The following is an 18,434-nucleotide window of genomic DNA, read 5'->3' on the forward strand; positions in this document are numbered from 1 at the left end:
AGGGAAAGAAATGACAGGGCCTCGGGGTCGGTGTTGCAAGTTGGGTTAATTGTTGCTTCCATCAAGATGCAACACAGGAAAGTATCGTTAGGGGGAGTTGAGTTTCCTTTGTCTGAAGCATGGACTTCTCGCTTCCAGTGGATATATTAAATGTGCAGTGCTTTTTTTTTTTTTTTTTTTTTTTTTTTTTTTGGAAAACGGAATTGTGTACCCAGGGGAAAGACAGCTGCAGAGCATCTCAAGATTTGCTGATTATAAGGAGTTAAAAGCCGCCTTTTCCCTTCCATGATTGAGAGTTTAAAAAGCTGGGCTGAGCACGACTTGCTTCCCCAGCCTGTCCGCCTCGGGCTGTTGTGTTTTCATTCACATTGTTCTTTCGAGCCCTTTAAATCCCTGGGTTTGCCAAGTAATATCAGCAGCAGGTGCAGAATGAAGATTGTGAAAGTCGTGCCCGTGGATGTAAAGCATTTGCTTCTTCCCTTATGTTACGTGCTCACCAACCGTCCTTTCTCTGAGTTCCTGCCTTGCAAACTGGGTGTTGCCAGCTCCGAATGCTGTTTGACTGCCTGTTCTTTTTTTATTATTATTCTCAGGTGTTTTAAAGAACTGGAACCATGACGGACTCCAAATACTTCACGACCAATAAAAAAGGTTAGTGTTAAGCTGGTGCAGTGGATTGGAGGTGGTGGGTGGCTATTTTTACACAGCTTTTTTAACTGCATGCAGAAGAACTTGTGCTTTTCTCTTAGCTCTGTCCCTGTTTCTCATCTTAATCATCCAGGGAGAAACTTCCAAAGTAGGCCACATGGTGACAAAAGACAAAACTGATGTTTTATACGGTCTTGTGGTGCACAAAATGACCCAAATTGCTGCTTTTTCAAGGATCAGAGAAGAAAACGTTGGGACTTGAGCACAGGTCTGGTCAGAGACAAAGTTTTAGTTATGGACTAATAAGATCAAGACTGAGGATGGTTGTTCCGTTGAGCGTCACAGAATTAGGTTGATTGAGAGACATTTAATATTTAAGGTATAAGTGTATATCTCTACATCAAGGTGTTGCAAAGATGATGGGATTTCCTATTGCCGTTTTCTCCAAAGCTGCAGTGCTCCGTTTGACTTGCCCTTGGCTTTACTGTAGGTGTGGTGGTCACCTCACCTCAGGACAAACTGCTGCCATTAAAAATGGGAAGACGGGAAAGGATCTTCGGGGACGTTTTACCCATTCACCTGTTTCAGTGGATGACTTGTTCTGCTGAAACTGTCCCAGGCAGATGTTTTTTTTCTAACCTGTTCTTAAACAAAACAGTATATCCCGACTCTTGCTGGCTGCAATTTAAGCCTGATGTTGCTCATCTTTCTCCAGTAGATGTAGAAAATGGTTTCCATTAACCTCTCCTTTTCAGAATGGCTGAATGTTTCTGATGAACGCTTGCCAGTGAAAAAACTACAGCATTGATCTATTTATGTTTCATTAAGCTTCCGAATGATCTTGTCAATTAAGCAAATGCAGTTCACGTCTTTCTAAGGAACATCTCTAAGTTCAGTCCTAAGGCATCAGGCAGATTTTTCTGGGGTGGCTGCAAGAGGCCAGCCTGTGCTGTGGAAGCTGTAGTGAGTGTGCTGCTGGCTCAGCTCTGCTCCAGGGCAGCGTCTCCGTGTGAGTAATGCCAGCATCTCTGTCTCAGGCAGGAGCTATGATGAGTGGTCGCTGCACTTGCATTTGTCTGAACAGTAATTTCTCTTCTTCTTTTTGAAGTACCTGTTAGTCTGCCTGTGCCAGGCTCTTCAGTAATTAGTGCTGCTGATCTGACAAAGTGCCATTCGTGTGTAGGAATCGAAGGTTAGGGGCTAGCATGTGTTTTGTCAGAGATATTTTGATATTTGTAACGTGTCCTCAGCCTGTGGCTTCCCGTGGGAATGCTGCTTGTTGTCCTTCCTGGGGAAAGCTATCTGTTAGTTGGGAGCATTATCCTCACACCACTTGCTCTGTCTGGAAAGGCCTGATAAGCTCTCTTTTGCATGTGTTTCTTTATCTTGCAAACTTGCTTCGCCACTTCTGTGATCCAGCCTGAACTGCCTTTCTGTGCAGTAATATCTGGAAGAATTAGCGTTATGGAAAAGGCTGCTTTGGCAACCTCCGAATCCAGGCGAGCTGTGTTACTTGTTGCTTTTGTGAGTAGCAGCTCTGTCTTTCTAGCTCAGAAGGAATTTATTCCACTGGACTAAATTTGTGCTTTCCTGTTTCTGCCACTGTGTATCGCGGCATTTGGGCTACGCTGCAGTCTGCTTGTTTTCTCACGGCATTTGCAGGAAGAAGGCGACAATGAGCAAAAGTTAAGAAGTCTGGGCAAAATTCCTAGCTAAGTTAGGGGTTTTTTTTCGTGCTGGCACTGATCTGGTGTCTCCAAATACCGTTTCGTCCTGGTTATGTAATAGTTGCCTCTGAGAAACAGACAGGGATGTGATTTCATGTTCTAGAAGTGGGAGAGCTGCAACATGCAGCGTGGTTCTTGTTAACTGCTTTTTTGTTAGGTATAGCCCATGTCGTTCCCTGACTGTGGCGGCTTTGCTTCTCAGTGAGCCCCGTTCTCCATAAGGTCTGACAACTTCCACATGCTGCTCTACCGGTTTTATGGGAACAACAGGCTGGGAAAGTAAAAAGTCACCTCTGAGTTATCCCTAAAGCTTGACCCTTTTCTTCTCCCAAGAGGCTCAATCTGTTTTGTCTTCTGCCAGGAGAGATTTTTGAGCTGAAGGCTGAACTCAATAATGAAAAGAAGGAGAAGAGGAAAGAAGCTGTAAAGAAGGTTATTGCAGCCATGACGGTGGGGAAGGATGTCAGGTAAAAGCAACTCTGGTTCTCCTGGGACTCAGTGGGGTGTAGTGGCACGCATCTCCGTGGAACAGCTCTGAGTTAGTCATCTCGGCTGGGTAGCGAGGCTGGCTGTGCCCCTGAGGCTGGCTGTGCCGCACTCACAGGTTTCTCAAGCTCATTCCTGTTACTGAAAGCAAAAGAAACCAGCGTTTTCAGCGTGAGTTTATCTAGGTGCCTATTAGCCCTTTTTATTTAAAAAGCCATCCAGAATTCAACTATTTTATATGTTACTTTAGATGACGCTTTCTCACAGCTTTTACTGCCCTGGGTTGTAGTGTTACAAAGGTAATTCCAAGTGTTTTTCTTAGCCTTACTTGTCATAGCATAGATTTAAGCTACGCTTTGAAATGAGCGGTGGTTTGTAAACAGAACCTTTCCCTCATAGTGACTAAAGGACACGGGCATTTACCTTCGGCACCGTGGACCCCAATACTTTTTTCTGTCTTTGTGGCAACCAGAAAAACTTGCTTGAGTGAATGTTTTCTCCCTTCCAGCTTCTGCTGCTGGAGTCTACCATAAAGGCGCAGTAGTCCTGGATTCATGCTAGTGTGGTCCGTTGCCACGGAAATTAATATAAGGTTGCAAATTTAGCATCATGACTTCATTGGAGAATGAAGGAACAGACAAACTGGAAGGAGGAAAAAAGAATCTTTTTAGCCAACAGCACTTGCCCTTCACCTTTAGATCTCTACAGCTTAAACACCTGAGAGCTGCAGATATCCTGTGTTCTTTACAGATTGCCGCCTGATATTTGTGTTTAAGCTCCTAATTGCTCTACAGTTTACTAGTCTGAAATTTGACAGGTTCTTTGTAATTTCCTGCATTACCAAAACATTTTTAAGCAGTTTTTTTTTTTCTTGTGGGTTCATTTCCAGGCCTGGCGTGGTAGAGTTTTCTTGTTTGGTGAACTCCCCAGTTAAAACGCTTTTAGGAAATTGCATTAGCTTTCACATGTTCCAGAACTGACCGATGTTAAAGCCCTAGAAGAGTTTAAATGATAAAGCTATTATAAAAGCCCTTGCAAACTGTTTTGGGAGGGAAGCTGACCTCTCATTAGACGTCAGGATAGCTAGGGTGGAACATCAGTTTTCCTGGCTTCCTTGATATTGTTACTGTCCCTTTGTATATCATGTAATCTCACTGCTTTTTCTCTGTTCTTGCTTACTGTTGTCTGTCCAGCTCACTCTTTCCTGATGTTGTGAACTGCATGCAGACCGACAACTTGGAGTTGAAGAAGCTAGTCTACCTGTACCTGATGAACTACGCCAAAAGTCAGCCCGATATGGCCATTATGGCTGTCAACAGCTTTGTGAAGGTAATGTGCTCCTGTGGCTCATCAGAAAATGGTTCAGCGCAGTGGCTGTCACCGTGTCTCCTTTGTCTGTCAGCCTTTCTGAGCCATTGTTTATCTCTGCTTTTGTGCTCGAGTCTCTGGGCTGGGAAGCTTATAGAGGAGCAGAAAATAAGGAGTTGGCATGCTGAATCCAACACTTCTCCCTCTCACTCGCTGCTGCTAGTTATTGCAGAGATGACTTAAGCACCCCTGTAAGTGGTTATGAGAGAGCCTGCTCCAAGGAAAGCTGCTTCTGTCATTTTACTTATCATAGAATCATAGAATTGCTCAGGTTGGAAGGGACCTTTCAGATCATTGAGTCCAACCATCAACCTAACTCTGACAAAAACCATCACTAAACTGTATCTCTAAGCACTATGTCTACCCATCTTTTAAATACCTCCAGGGATGGTGGTACTATCATCATTAAAGACCAGCTTCTGGTATTGGATAACAGATTTTATATTGTTCATCATCCAGCCTTTATAGTATCTCTGTCATCTGGATATCTAATTATGGTTTGAAAGTTTCAGCTGTGCTCTGTGTGGAAAACCTTTATCTCTGGTGAAACTGAAAGACGGTTCACTGGAAAAAATAACAGCCTGATCACTGTATTGCCTTTAATTCTGTTGTCAAGTTGCCTCTCCTTATCTAGGAAATGTTTTTTTCAGTCCCACATTATGTAAGTTAAAAGCCAGTGCCTAGAAAAAGTTTGAGACTCCTAGAGCATTGAGACACTGGAGAATCTGATTGTGTTTTAAGTTTCTGTTACGATGCCTGGGGCTGAAAGAGGTGAGAAGACCTAGGCTGAGAGCATGTCTGCTCTGCTGGCCAGAGAAGATGTCCCACCTGCCTCTCCGGAAAGAATATTGTCTCTCATATCTTAAAAGTGTAATTCGGTTAGAATGAGCTAACAAACAAACGTCATATTTTCAATCTTCGTGCTTTTCCATGCAAGGAGGTGTCTGATGTCCCTTTTGGCAAGTTGAGGGACAAGTGTTAGTAAAGAGAAAGCGTTGACGCTAGTCTGCACTAGCTGAGCACTTCACACGCAGTTCGCAGTTCAAGGTGTTGAATGCACTGGTAAGACATGTCACTTCTCTTGGGTGGGTGAAAAGTGATACATTCAGGTGGTTTTTTTCGGCTGTAGGAAATTTAAACCACGAAAGGTAAATGTACCTTATGCTTTTGTGGGTTAGCCTGCATCCATCCTTTTATGGGCTGGTTTTGGAGGAGTATTTGTTGCTCAGAGACGTAGATGGATTGGATGCATGGAAAATCACATAGGCTTGAAGTATAAAGTGTTAGATTCCCTTCTCTTTGCGTTTGTTTTTTTTTCCTTGTCAGAAAAGCACCTCTAGAGTAGCCTTTGCCCAGTGCTTCATATGTTGCAAAGTTAAGGGATGCTTGTGTCTGCAACTGATGGCCTGTGAGAAATAGGCCGTGATGACTTTTGCATTGTGTTTAATTGTTGACTTTTCCCATTATATTCTCTTTCTCCTTTAAGCCAGTAAGGCTGGAAACCAGTATTTTATTCTGCCTGAAAGTTGCCTGTGGCTAGCTTTTGGGTGGCAAGGTCTGCCTTTCTAGCGTTAGCTGTACTTTGGATTTGGCCGCTAGATCATGTTGAAAGAAGCTTTGCCTGGGGAGAACCAAGGCACACCAAGATCACAGTCTTGCTATTTTACAAGCTGTCGTAGCCTGAAAACATCTTGAGATGATGTAGAATGTTTCTGTGAACCAGCGAGTTCCACCTTTTATCCCTGATCTGAAATAATTGCCCTTTTTTTTAGCACATAATCAGAGAAGGTGCTTTTTGTTTGAAATAAGAACAGCCTGAAGATATCAGTGGTTAGCGATGCAGATTTATTTACTGCATGTTCTGTCCCCTTGCAGGACTGTGAAGACCCAAACCCTCTCATCCGTGCTCTGGCCGTGCGTACAATGGGGTGCATCAGGGTGGACAAGATCACAGAGTATTTGTGTGAGCCTCTTCGCAAATGTCTGAAGGATGAAGACCCATATGTACGAAAGACCGCAGCCGTCTGTGTGGCGAAGCTGCATGACATCAATGCCCAGATGGTGGAGGACCAAGGATTTCTGGATTCCCTGCGTGACCTGATTGCGGACTCCAATCCCATGGTAATGTATATGTCCTTCCAGCGCATTGCTTGACTTTGTCATGGGCAGATAATCAGAGATGTAAGGGCTTTTTAATTGCAACCGATGCACCGTGATGAATGCATTGGTTAGAAAACATTTGTTGCCTTGGAAAATAGGGGATGCCTTCTATTCTTAGATGTGTTTGGGCTTTTGCCTGTCGAGCGCTGCAGCAGAAGTCTAACTTCCTGATCAGATGAGTCAGAAGAGCAAGAAATACTTGATGCTGCTACCTTGGTGACAGCTTGTAGCTCTTGCTTTCCTGCAGGCTTCATCTTTTCTTGGAGTGAGATTGGATGAATTCATTCACTAATGCAGATAAATCCACTGGCCTGTAATGAGTGGAGAAAATCAATGCTTACGTTTTTAATAAAGGTAAATGAGTCGTCAGAGCAGGGGTGGAGATCACGACCAAGAATTTCACAGGAGTAAATTACCTACTAAATCAGTGTTTCATAGGGTTGATGAAGGGTACATTTCCACGCCAGGCATCTTCCACTGTTATTTTATAACTAAAAGGTGGTGCATAATGGATTGAAGTGCCCCACTGCATAATCCTTTCATTCAGTATTTTCTCCTATGATTTACCAGAATCCAGTGAGCGTGCCGATACCGTAACTCCTAGCAGGGAAGAAAACTTCTGCAGCTGGGTTTAACTCAGAGTTTAAGGCTGTGACTGCTACTTTTTTAACTCTTCTAGAGCACAGATCTGATTTGACTCTGCTTAAAGACATAATTTCACATTATTAGAGCAGGTCTAACAGCTCTTTCTATGGTGCATGAATCAAACTACATAAAGCAAATTGCTGTTCTGTCCCAGCTGTCTTTGGGCAGGTTTGGGTAAGTCAGGTGCAGATGGTAAGGTACTGTCTCCTTTAGTGGGAGAGCAAAAGCTGTTGATTGCTTTTCTTTCAACTTTCTAGCGGCGGTAAGACTAAAGGCGTCAGACTTTCACAGGCACAAGTCTGTGAGCACTGGTGTTTATCGGAACATACAGGCACCTATTGCCTCTGATACCTGGCTCTTTTACAAGCTATTCTTTTTGTATGCCTCCCTGATTGTTTTTCTTTATGGCAGGTTTCTGCATGAATATTGATGACTACTCAAAGATGCTCTCTCTGTCTGGGCAATTTTGAGGCACGTAGGGGAACGCCTGCTTTTTTTAATTTGATATTAAGATTGTGCCTTGCAGCCTCTGAAAGTACTTGATTGGGCTGCGTTAGTCCCACTTAAATGCTGGCCCCTGGCACTCACTAGCTCCTGGCAGTGATGGAGCATGCTGTGGAAAGGGATGTAACCTATTTTCCTCCTAGCCTTGGTTCCAACTCTTTAATTTTCTTCTGCTGATTACAGAGACATGGATATGTGTTGAGGAGCTCAGGCTGAAAAGATGTGGTACTTCAGGAGAAATTAATAAGGTTTTCCTTGCCCTTTCTGCTCATTGATCTCTGTGGAACTAACTGTTTTGGTAAATGAACCATTGGCTGTTATGAGAGCACCGATATCTATTTCTAAAGCACATTAACTTAATACTGACTTAAATGAATGGAGAGAAGAGGAGAAATACCAAAGGGCAGCGTATGCTCCATTTGCTAAATAAACCACCAAAAGTAGCACAGGGATTCCTAATAAAACACCAGTACAACTAATGAGCTCCTTGGTGATAATGAGGATGGGCTGGGACAGCAAAACCTTTGCAGCTGCTGCAATTGATGGTGGCTCTGCAGCTCCTGAAGCTGCGCGGGATCACAGAACCCGCCTTGTGTCCTACTCGCCTGCTCCTCCTGAAGCTGGGGGTTCACGGCAGGAGAATGCAATTTGGAAGAGAGATAGTGGTGAAGAGGAGAGGCCTATGGCGTGTCTTCAGATCTGCAGCGTTGAGAGGATGACGTGGCTGGTGTTCAGTGTACTGTTTCCTAGGTTTTAACTGTAGACAGGGTGTTATATTCTTGCTTTTTAAGGGTGCATGGGGAGAGATTTTTATCAGGTTTGAGGCTTTTATAGCTGCTGACTTAATACAATATTTAATCCGGTTACAATTTTTAGTAGATACAGACATTCCTTCTAGTTAAGTTTATTGCTTAGGTCCACTTTGAAATTCATGCCTTTCTGGTACAGTTGTTCCCTCAAAAGCACAGGAGCTATCCTCCCCTAATTAAGGTTGATCTTCCTAGTCAAACCATCCAGCTCATTGCCGCCTTCTCCATGTGAAATTCCAGCAGGGGTTCCTGGTGACCAGGAGTCGTGTTTGCCAAATAAATCATATTTATGTGCAAGGTGATATTTATTGATGTATTTCTCTGTGATCAGGTGGAATGCAGCCCTGCCTGGAAGCCCTTTTTAAGTAAAACCCTATGTGTCAGTAACTGGTATCAAAAGAAAGATTACTGAAAAGAATGGTACGGATGGATCTATCCTTATGGCCTATTCCTCTGTAAATGGTGCATCTCAATCACGACAACCTCTTATCATTCATATTTATATTATATGAAACTCATTCATATTTATATTATTATAAATGTTTTTCCTCTTTTGATGACTTGTGGAAATAGGCAACGTTAGACACTTAATGAAGCAGAATTTTTTAGACGGGAAATCCACGCTTGTTCTCTCTTCTGAGAAATGAGGATTTTGAGCAGGAGCTAAAAAAATCCTGTTGAAAAACAGTCTTTAAGAAGGTTTTGTTATGGTTTTGTAATTGGCTGCCTCTAGCAGATGAGCAAGTACTAACCATTCTAGCTGTGTGCTGGGTAGAGTAACAACTCCCATCTGTGGCTTGCTAATTGCCTCGTAATTGTGCAGAGATCAGGGTGCATGTTTCTCTCGGCTCAAATCACCCTCCTCATAAAGATGACTAAGTTGGAGGTGACCTTGTCAGAAATGTTTTGGGTTTTTTTTTTTTTCCCCCTCGTATTTTTGGGCTCATAGTTTATTATCATAGAATCACGTGAACAGAGATTGGGGATGTTCTGCGCGTTGCTTTGAAATCCTGCTGAGGTGCTGTAGGCGTGCAGCCAAGCTGCTTTTCCCCTTTATCTGGGCTTTTTGTTATCAGGATCTGGCCTTGGTTCAAATACAGTAATAGAGTGATCTTTTGAAGAGGTGCAGGATTGCACCCTTCCAGATGAGCTGGCTCCAGGTGTGATTAAAGGACACCTGACTCTGGTAATTCACTAGCTTTTTCTGAAAAATCTCTGGTAGCTTTGCGGTTTCTCCTGGATGAATTAATTAAAACTTCGAATTGCATATGTATTGATATGGAGATACATATATATGTATGTATAGCAAGTTGCCAGATGGGTTGGTGGCTTACTGCGTTTCAGCTGAGTTATCTGAGATGTTTTACCTTGTGCGGGCAATGGGCCAATAACGCATACAAGGGCACAATTCAGTTACTGGGTGGTTACACTGCAGAATTTTGATTGTGGACAAAGTCTTTAATCTCATTTTACAGACGGACCTAAAGTGCTTGTGGCTGCCCTTTGCCACTTGGGATCCTGCCAAAGAGTTTCCCTCCGTAGAAAGAACCTTCATTTCTTCCCAGAGCTGTCTTAAGCCAACCGCTTCTCCTTTTTTGCTCTGCATTTCCCTGTGTAAAGCTCAGCAGAACCAGACCTAGATGAACATGAACCTGGGGCCTGGCTGCGTTGGGCTGTCAATGGTGCTGCTAGATCTATTCATTCCTGAGGGCCTTTCTTGCTGGTAACTTCGGTGTAGTGCAACTCAGAAAGTGTGTCCTCCCATAATCCTCATTTTCTAACAAAATACAGTTTCAGTATAACATCCCAGGATTTTTGTGGATTCCTGCTCATCTGGATTCCTGCTCAATCCTGGACGGCAGATCACTGCAGAGCGCAGCTCGCACCCAGCAACAGCAGTAAATAACAGTGAGGTGAGAGAGGTAGGTCTGTTATACACCTGCTGGTGGCCAGAGCCTCTCTGAAGTCTTGGACAAACTGGTTTTTTTTTCTTTTTCCTGATACTGGCTTGTTCTGTAATTTGTGAATTGGACCTAATGACCGATTGCTCATCGTTAGACTATTGCAAGTGTTGAGACCTGATGATGCAGAGCAAGACCACGAGATGGCAGCAGTTTAAAGCAGAACCAAAGCTGTTGATGTTCAGACACCTTGTTTTGTAACAAGTTGCCTCCTGGCGTTTATCACTGCACTTGGTTTTCTTCAGGAATGTAAATATTAACAGAAAAACATAAGATGAAATCCATCTTAAGCCTTACTGGTCTTTCGGTTTCTGAATGGAACAACCTCTCTCTCTCCAGATATTTTCAATGCTTGACCTTCTCGGGTAACTTTTAACCCATGGAATAGTTTTCTTGTCGGTCTACCTTTTGTCTATACGGCTTAAGTTAGGATGATGTCACCTTCTCCCCGTTCGTTTTGATGTGCTGTTGGGTTTTTAGTTCCTTCTTGTAGCATTTCTTCTTCCTCGTATTCTGCTTGATCACTGTGGTGCGCTGGATCAAAGCTTTCCAAGGTGTGGCTGTGTTTTTGGCCTCTACAGACATAGCACTTATGTACTGTCCAATAATATGTTGGTTTACACCATCTACACATCACAGTTTATCGGGAGAAACACTATTGTGAATCAATATGGAGTAAACTAAGATGGCATAAGAAGCTGGTTAGTAAACATACCAAGTGTGTGGAATAGAATTAAACTCTTTTGTTGTGCCTGGTTGTTTTTTTCCTTTAGCATTCAATAACCTGCCCTAAGAAGGGTATCTATTGAGATCTGACAATGAGAGGTGGCGAGGTCCATCTTGATCTAATCAGAATTCCCTCTAGCAGTATTGAATTTCTATATTTCGGAGACGGGACTAAAAACCTATTGATACAGATCACAGTGCTCTCTTGTCTCTCCTGCTGTGACTGCAAGCCATGTAGGTTCCTTCTCTGCCAGCCACAACTTAAGGGTGCATGTTTGGGCTTCCTGGATGACGTTATGGAGGAAGAAGGTCCTCATCTTGGTTTGTGTTTTTTTCCTACTAGCTGGTAAGCAGTATGTCTTTGAGATAGCGCCCTGAGGTATGAGCCTGTTTAGAAACAGAAGCATACTTTGCAGGAATTTTCTTCCTCTCTGGTTGTGTAATAAAGCTGAGAAATGGGCCCCTTGCTGAGAAACTGTTGGTGGTCCTTTGAGTCCCCAAAGGACTTTGTGGGAGGCAGCTGGGGACTTCTCTTGTACAAGAGGGAGTGGAACATCATCTTTTTCACGGGCACAGGAAAGCACTGGTTTCTCACGGGGAAACTTGGAACTTCTCACAGTTCTGTTTTCCCCCCCCACAGCTGATGTTTTATCTGGTACCAGGAGTGAAGCACCACTCCTGGATGGGTTCATGAGTCCTGCTCATGAAGGTTGGTAAGGCCTTGAAAGCTCACATCCTAGTCTGGAGCTGAATATTGCTGGGAGCTGTGGGCTGCGCCTCTGCAGCGTGTCATCACTGCCTCCGAGATACCCTGGCTGCCTCACTGCCCATAAAACGTTCTTTTTTTCAACCTAGGTGTTGCAGAATGAAGTCCTCCAACCAGGTCTGTATTGGTCCTATGTGTGGTTTGGGGTTTTTTTTAATCTGCTTGTGCTGCAGGTGGAGATAGTATTTCTTTCTGGGAGACACCTGATGGCATTTGTAGGCATCGGTAGGTGGAATTTGTTTACTCTGTGTCGGATATATTACAGTGAATGAGAGTGTTGCGCTGATGAAGAGTAGGGGCTTCACTTTGGGGCTTTCTATAGGGCATTCTTGCTGTTTACATGAGGCTGCCCAGGAGGGAGAGCAACACTTTTTACGAAGTAAGCAGCCAGCTAGCAGTAGCAAGCTGGCAATTAAATAGGTAGAAGTTGTGGAGGAGCCTGTATAAAACTGTGGCTATGCTAATGTTAATGTGTGTGGTGGGATGCGTAAAAGTGGCAATGTGGGAGATTGCCAGGGGAGTTCAGAAGCCGGTCTGTGCTGCAGCGGTGGGGCTGCAAGGATTTAAACTGGGGAGAAGGGATTGTTGCCATCTGTCGTGGATGGCATGGTTTCTGGTTAGCCACTCTGACCCTGCTTGCGCTGCCCGTGGAAACCCATTCTGGGCTTTGGGCTGAGTTCCTGCAACTGCTTCTACAGAGAAAGGCTGGAGCCTGACTTACCGAGTAGGTGGTTTTTTCCCAGGTTGTCATCCTAAACAGGTCTGAGGGAATTTCAAGCCCGTAAGCAGGACCTTATTTCTTTTGGTTTTTTTGTTTTTTTTTTTTCTTGTTTGGAAGGCTTGTGGATGAGGGATGCTGGTCTTGAATGCTTTCCATAGAAGCCACGTTTTCCCCTGCCTTTTGAATACTAGAAGAGATCTGCAATGAGTTTGTAAGATAATGCATGAATTCCCATGACTCCGCAGAGTCTGTGCTCCCAGACCCCTCATTTATAAAGCTTCATTGACAAATTCATCCATCAGAGACCTGTCTCCGTCCAGCTACTGCCACCAGCACGTGTCTAATTTCCAGAGTGTTAGTCTTGCTGAATAGATCATTCCAGGATCTCTAATATCAATCGGGGTGCTGGGGACGTTAGTTGACATGTGTCTAGATGTCACATTTTCAATTGGAACAGACACTTCTAGCTATTGACAAGCACCGTTTGTCACAAAAGGCTGTGGCGATGATGTTTCGTAACTCTGCACCCCCCTTTATAGGGCTACATAAAGTTTTTGTTGATGCTTATCTGGTGACTTTCTTCTAAATAGCTGCTTGGATCAGAGAGACGGCCGTTTACCACTGGATGGTGCCAGTGAGAACGTCTGCAAGGAAAATTGCAGAGGGCCTTACAAAAAAAAACCCCAAAAAATGCAAAAGAAGCCTTCCTGGTGTATGATAGGTGCCTGATCCAGGCTGGGATCAGGCCACGGTGCTTTCTGGAAGAAGCACAGTGGGTTGCAGACCCTTGGTCTCCTGCACTGGGGGGGACTCAGCTGTGCCAAGGAGAAACCCTTCATGTTGGAGCCACCCCTGAACGGCTTCTTGCCCACCTACCATAAGAGTTTCACCCATTGGGGGAAATATGGTTTCCTGTCTTACAACACATTCTGATTTTGCAAGGACATGAGAGCAGGAGCGGTGTTTTAATCTGCCACAAAGTGGCATTTTTTTGCAGTGCACAGTAAATGCAGGGAATTACAAAAACCAGTTAGGGCAAGCACGCTGTGGGAAGCACAACACTTAGACTTCCCTTTCATTGCCACCTCCAGAAAAATTCATCCCACTTGCAAAAAAAACCAAGCAGGGGGTCTTCCCCACTCCAGCAATTTTTGGGACGTGCTCAGGAACCGATCGTGTATCCAGCAGTGCAGTTCCAAACTTTTAGGTGCTAAAGTACAACCTCCTGCAATGGAATTAGCGGAAGATGAATGACTTACCCACAGCCCTGGAAATCCGTCACAATTAAGGCTGAGCAGGTGAGCTGTTACTTTCCAGGACTGTACATAGACTGGAGATGTGTTAGTTTCCCAGAGTTTTAATTTAAAGCAATACACGTTAACGTGCGTTAATGGTGCAAGAGGTTCATGCAGGCTCTCTGACTTGCCAGCTTGGGCCATTTTAATAGTTCATAGACCGTTTCTAGGGAAGGAAAGTAAAGGGGGGGCTTGTGGATGTAAGATATAATTAACGTGAACAGAAGGAGGGGTCGCGTACTCCAGAGAGAGAGCTGGTCTGTGTTGGTGACTTGTTAGGGACCTTTGAGGCACACAGCATCGTCTGTGGCCGTGAAAACAAGCGGCCCTGTGAAATAGGCATCCATGCGGATGCCCCTAATATCCCACCTGGGACTCTGTGCTTAATGACACGAACGTATCATGCAAGCTCAGCGTGCTCTTCGAAAATGTCAGCACCTCTCCATTCTGGAAAACATCACGTGGTGCCTGGCTCTCTTGAGGGTGGGAGCCTCCAGCTATGCGGGGAAGGCTGCCTTTCCTCAGCGTCTTTTCAGAGCCTCTTAATTTTTCCCTCCTTTTCTTCATTTTTCTCCTCATTTTAATGGGATGGAGAGCCAGAGGTTCCTGTTTTAAGCAGCAGAACGTTGTATTTCATTAACTCCATTACACACTTGGTTTAATTTCCAATTAGCCTGGGATGCTAGCAAAATAATCTGATTGCTTTGACCGTTTGGCGCTCTAGATCCGCCTAACTTCCCTCCTGTCCCCCCCACCCCCTGCGAAGCTTTTCCGTGTGGGTTGATAGGCAGACACTCAGGTTTTCGCCCACCCCCTTTCCTCCTTGTTAATGTATTTTATACCATTTGCTCTGAGCTAAAGGTTTGAGCTGCCAGAAGGAATAACTGGCAAATCAGCGTTCCTACCTCTGCAGCTCTCCCTGAGGTCGGATCTGGGCTCTCTGGCTGCAGAGGGGGGTTGTCTGTAGGTGGGTTTAAAAACGTTGGGTTCTTGTTAAATCTGTAATGTAGTTTTAAGTGCAGGGTTTATTTATTTATTTTTTAATAACAGCCTGTAAGATTTGGTTATCCTCCTCCCAATGACACTTCTCCGAGAGTCTTAAATTCCTTGGGAAATTCCAGCCAAAAAGCAGGTTTATTGTCATGCGGCTCAGTTGTGCTCTAAGGGGCTGTTGCTGTGACTGTGTTTGAATCATGTTGAAGGGTACCCAGGGCGAACTGATTGAAGTCAGCGAGCCAGGGGCCTGTTATTATTAAATCTTCAATCCGTGCTGCATTGGTACTTTCTAGGTGTGGTTTGGTTTTTAGGCTGATTCTCATTGGTTGGTAGCTGTTAGCTTAAAGACGGTATTCTTAATTGTGAGTCAGGTGAAGCATTCTGCCATGGAGTTAAACTTACAAGTTTTAAGGTTTTAAAAGCTTTTCCTGCTCATTAATTCTTTGGGCTCACACATCTTTGGCTAGTGGGTTGACCTCAGCTTCTTCAATGATATTTTTGAGAACTAAACGCTATACTAGATGTTAGTTTCTCCTGCTTTTAGTCTCCTTTCAATCTGTGAAATAAGTTATCCTCCTACTGGTTGGTCTCTCATCAAAATGAACTTGTTGCATCTTCTGAAAAGCAGAGAATACTCTTTTTGGTAAAGAAACTTATGGCTTTTTTTCCTTAGCCAAGGTCTGGCATTGGCTGTGATACTTCTCCGGTTTCCGCTCGTAAAGCTTTAGCTTTACTTTTAATGTGTCCCCCAGCAAGTACATGGTCAGCGCTATTTATTGTCAAGGTAAAAAACCCCATCCTGTTGTGTAACTTATTTTATCTCTTTGTACCTTGTACTTGCTGCTCAGTGTAGTTGGACTTCGCTATCGTGTGTTGCTCTGTTAAGGAAGAAGTATCAACCGAGTTGAAGGCTTAAGGTTCAGCTTTGAAGTTGTAGATTTTCTTTGGCCAAAACATCGTTCTAAATATTTCCACTGATGCTCATGTGGCTGCCGAAGCATATACTAGGTTACCAGGTGATGTAAGACATGAATTGATGTTGGCTGGTTCTTAATGGATCTTCTTTCCGTACCTGAGTGGTAACTGTTAGCTTCAGTCTTTGTTTACGTGTTGCCTGCGCCATCCCTCAGTGAGCGCTGTCAGCAAAGTAGGAGTCGTTGCGTACTAGAGTGAAACCGTGCGGTGCCGGCTTGTATTGCTCTGTGTTCCTCTCTCGTAGTGAAGCCAATGGCAGTGCCAATGAGGAGAGGTGAGCGTGCATACTTGAACCAGTGTTTATGTTGGACTGGTTCCTGAAATCTGTTTTCATTTCAACTGTGCTGCGGCTGTGTAAAAAGCCTTGAAGATGCTAATTATTTTTGTTGGCATACCGTAACATATCAATATGTTCAGTGCGAATCGCCAGCAAGGACTTTTTTTTTTTTTTTCAATAAATGTTGCTTAAAGTTTGAAGATATTCCTCATCCCTTCCCTTATCCCTTTTTGCTTCATTTGTTTTCTTGTCACTGAGTTGACAGCAGCACCGTTCTGCTAAGGTAGAAGGTGAGGGCCAGCTCTAACACTGCGGACTATGAGTTTGTATATCCCAGCCCATCTGGCAGAACTGAGCTGCCACCAAATGTTTCACAGTCTTTTTTTTTTTTTTTTTTTTTTTTGCAACGCCCAAGGAGACCACAGCCCTTACTCCTAAGTGCATCTTGCCATCTAACGCTCTTTCTGGTGGATGCTTTTAATGGAAGTCTGACGTCTGTTGGGTTGCCACGTAGTGTCCCATCCTCAGCTTTGATTTGGACGCTTGCATTTATGCTGTCGTGCTCGTTCCTGAAAAGAGCACAGAAAGCTCCTAAAAGCAAGACCTCGTTCACAGTCAGGTCTCTGGGTCGGAGCTACTGTGTGCCAGGCAGCCCCTGGTAACAGCATTTCGGAGCGTCCTTTGCCTGTGGCAAACTTAAAGTGGTAGAATGCACTGACTCTGCAAGGAAAGAAACTCAGGCGCAGCTGGTTTGACTCGTACTTGCCGCAGGGTTCGGTTATCCACGTGGCCCAATTACTGCAACGAAGGTCGTGCCTGGCGGTGTGAGCGCGTTTGCCAAAGCTCAGCCCTGCTCCTTACCACAACTGATGGGTACCTTTCTGCGATGCTTTGGCCCTGTCACTTTTTTTATTGCTTCAGATTTCTTTTCCAAAGTCCTCATTTCATTTTCTAGGTGCCTTTTCATAATGGTTTCGAACTTTTTGGTTGCATTTATGATTTGTCTTCGCTTGTAAACTTGCAAAATATAATGAAATTAAAATTGTATTTTACTTCAATTTTATGCTGTGTCACATTAACCATTCAAGAATTACACAAATTAAATAATGGGAAGAATAAGCAGCACGTCTTAATAAGATACTCATTAAAACAGTACAAGAAGACAGCAGTCCTGATTGCTAATGATTCTGGTGACAGAAGGCTCGTTCAGCTAATGAAATTCGTAAAATCTTGGATCAAAATCCTATCTCTGACCTCTAGGTGTGAAATGCAAAACAATCAACGTTGCTTGTGCAATGACTTTGGAATATATTGGTTTAATGACAAGCAGTGATGGGAACAATGCAGAGAATTTTCTGGTCGTGCTGTTCTTGTTTTCAGTGTACTGCATCAAAAGCATCTTTAGTCATCCCAAGAATCAGATGATTTTAGATAAGACATTTCTGTCTTAATCCCGTAGAAAATAATGCGATAAATCTTCATTTTAGTGGGTAGGAATTGTGAGTTGGGCTGGATATATGTTGTAAAATATCCTGAAAATGCCTTTTATAGGATAAATCAGTTTTGTGTGTGAAACTCAGGCTTAAATCCCTTTTCTGGTTAGTTAGAAAAATAAGACGTTTGTCTCGTCTGCAAGTTTTCTATTTTTGTCTATAAATTCTGCAACTCTTCTATTTTAAAAATCTTCACATGGCATCTGTTAGGTTGAACGGTTGAACTTGAGTATGGAGCTAAGAATTAGAAATTTGTCTTGCACTCCCACTTCTCGCTCTTGTCAGGCTGGACCCTGGACCTCCTCTCTGCTTCCTTCCATCCATGCTTAGGAAAGAGAAGACCTTATATAGTCTGAAATGTAGCAAGAATATTTTCAGCGATGAGTTGTGCTGGAGTGCTTGCTTTAAGGGGACTCCATAAAGCAGACAAGTGGATGCTATGGAGTCCAAGTTCAATTTGGAATTGAAATATGTGTTATTAAAAATTTAGTAGGAGTTGTCCATTTTAGGGAAACCGTGTTTGCTTTCAAACTGGGCGACCTGACAGCCTTGCTACAGAGCTGAAGGCTGCCTGGCACCAGATATCTTCTCTTCTAAGGAGACGGTTCTTCTCATTTCTCAGATCACGTTAAGCGACGTGTCACAGAACTGCCAGGGGGAACTTAGGCAAGGGACATCCGTTCCTGAATGAGTAGGACCATTAGAGGTTTTGAGACTTTGACTATATCGGTTGAGCATCTCCTGAAGCAGGGGTAGATGATGCCTGCTTGAAGCAAGCCAGGGTGGAAGTCTGGAGCGCGAAGGAAGGTGAGATGTCCTTGTTCCATGTGGACACTCTCTGATGCCACCTGAAGTTCCCTCAAGAGTAAAGTCTCTT

At 43.9% G+C, this 18,434-nt stretch overlaps 1 protein-coding gene across 15 annotated transcripts in view; it reads left to right on the plus strand.

Annotated features, from left to right (window-relative positions):
• AP2B1 (adaptor related protein complex 2 subunit beta 1) overlaps positions 1-18,434 on the plus strand; it is a 79,301-nt gene that overhangs the window by 3,769 nt on the left and 57,098 nt on the right. For 11 of the 15 annotated variants that reach the window (XR_008467636.1, XR_008467635.1, XR_008467634.1 and 8 more), the window contains exons 2-5: positions 594-651; positions 2,737-2,842; positions 4,055-4,190; positions 6,105-6,350. Coding sequence is in view for 12 of the 15 variants with exons in the window: in XM_054208289.1 (XP_054064264.1) it covers positions 615-651; positions 2,737-2,842; positions 4,055-4,190; positions 6,105-6,350 (525 nt within the window). In the remaining 3 variants the exon portion in view is untranslated. Of the gene's footprint in view, positions 1-440; positions 460-593; positions 652-2,038; positions 2,173-2,248; positions 2,598-2,617; positions 2,655-2,736; positions 2,843-4,054; positions 4,191-6,104; positions 6,351-18,434 lie in introns of those variants that run through there. The other 4 variants (XM_054208282.1, XM_054208285.1, XM_054208286.1 and 1 more) reach the window with 4 other exon arrangements.

This window comes from Rissa tridactyla, chromosome 7, assembly GCF_028500815.1.
Source record: "Rissa tridactyla isolate bRisTri1 chromosome 7, bRisTri1.patW.cur.20221130, whole genome shotgun sequence".
Lineage (NCBI taxonomy): Eukaryota > Metazoa > Chordata > Aves > Charadriiformes > Laridae > Rissa > Rissa tridactyla.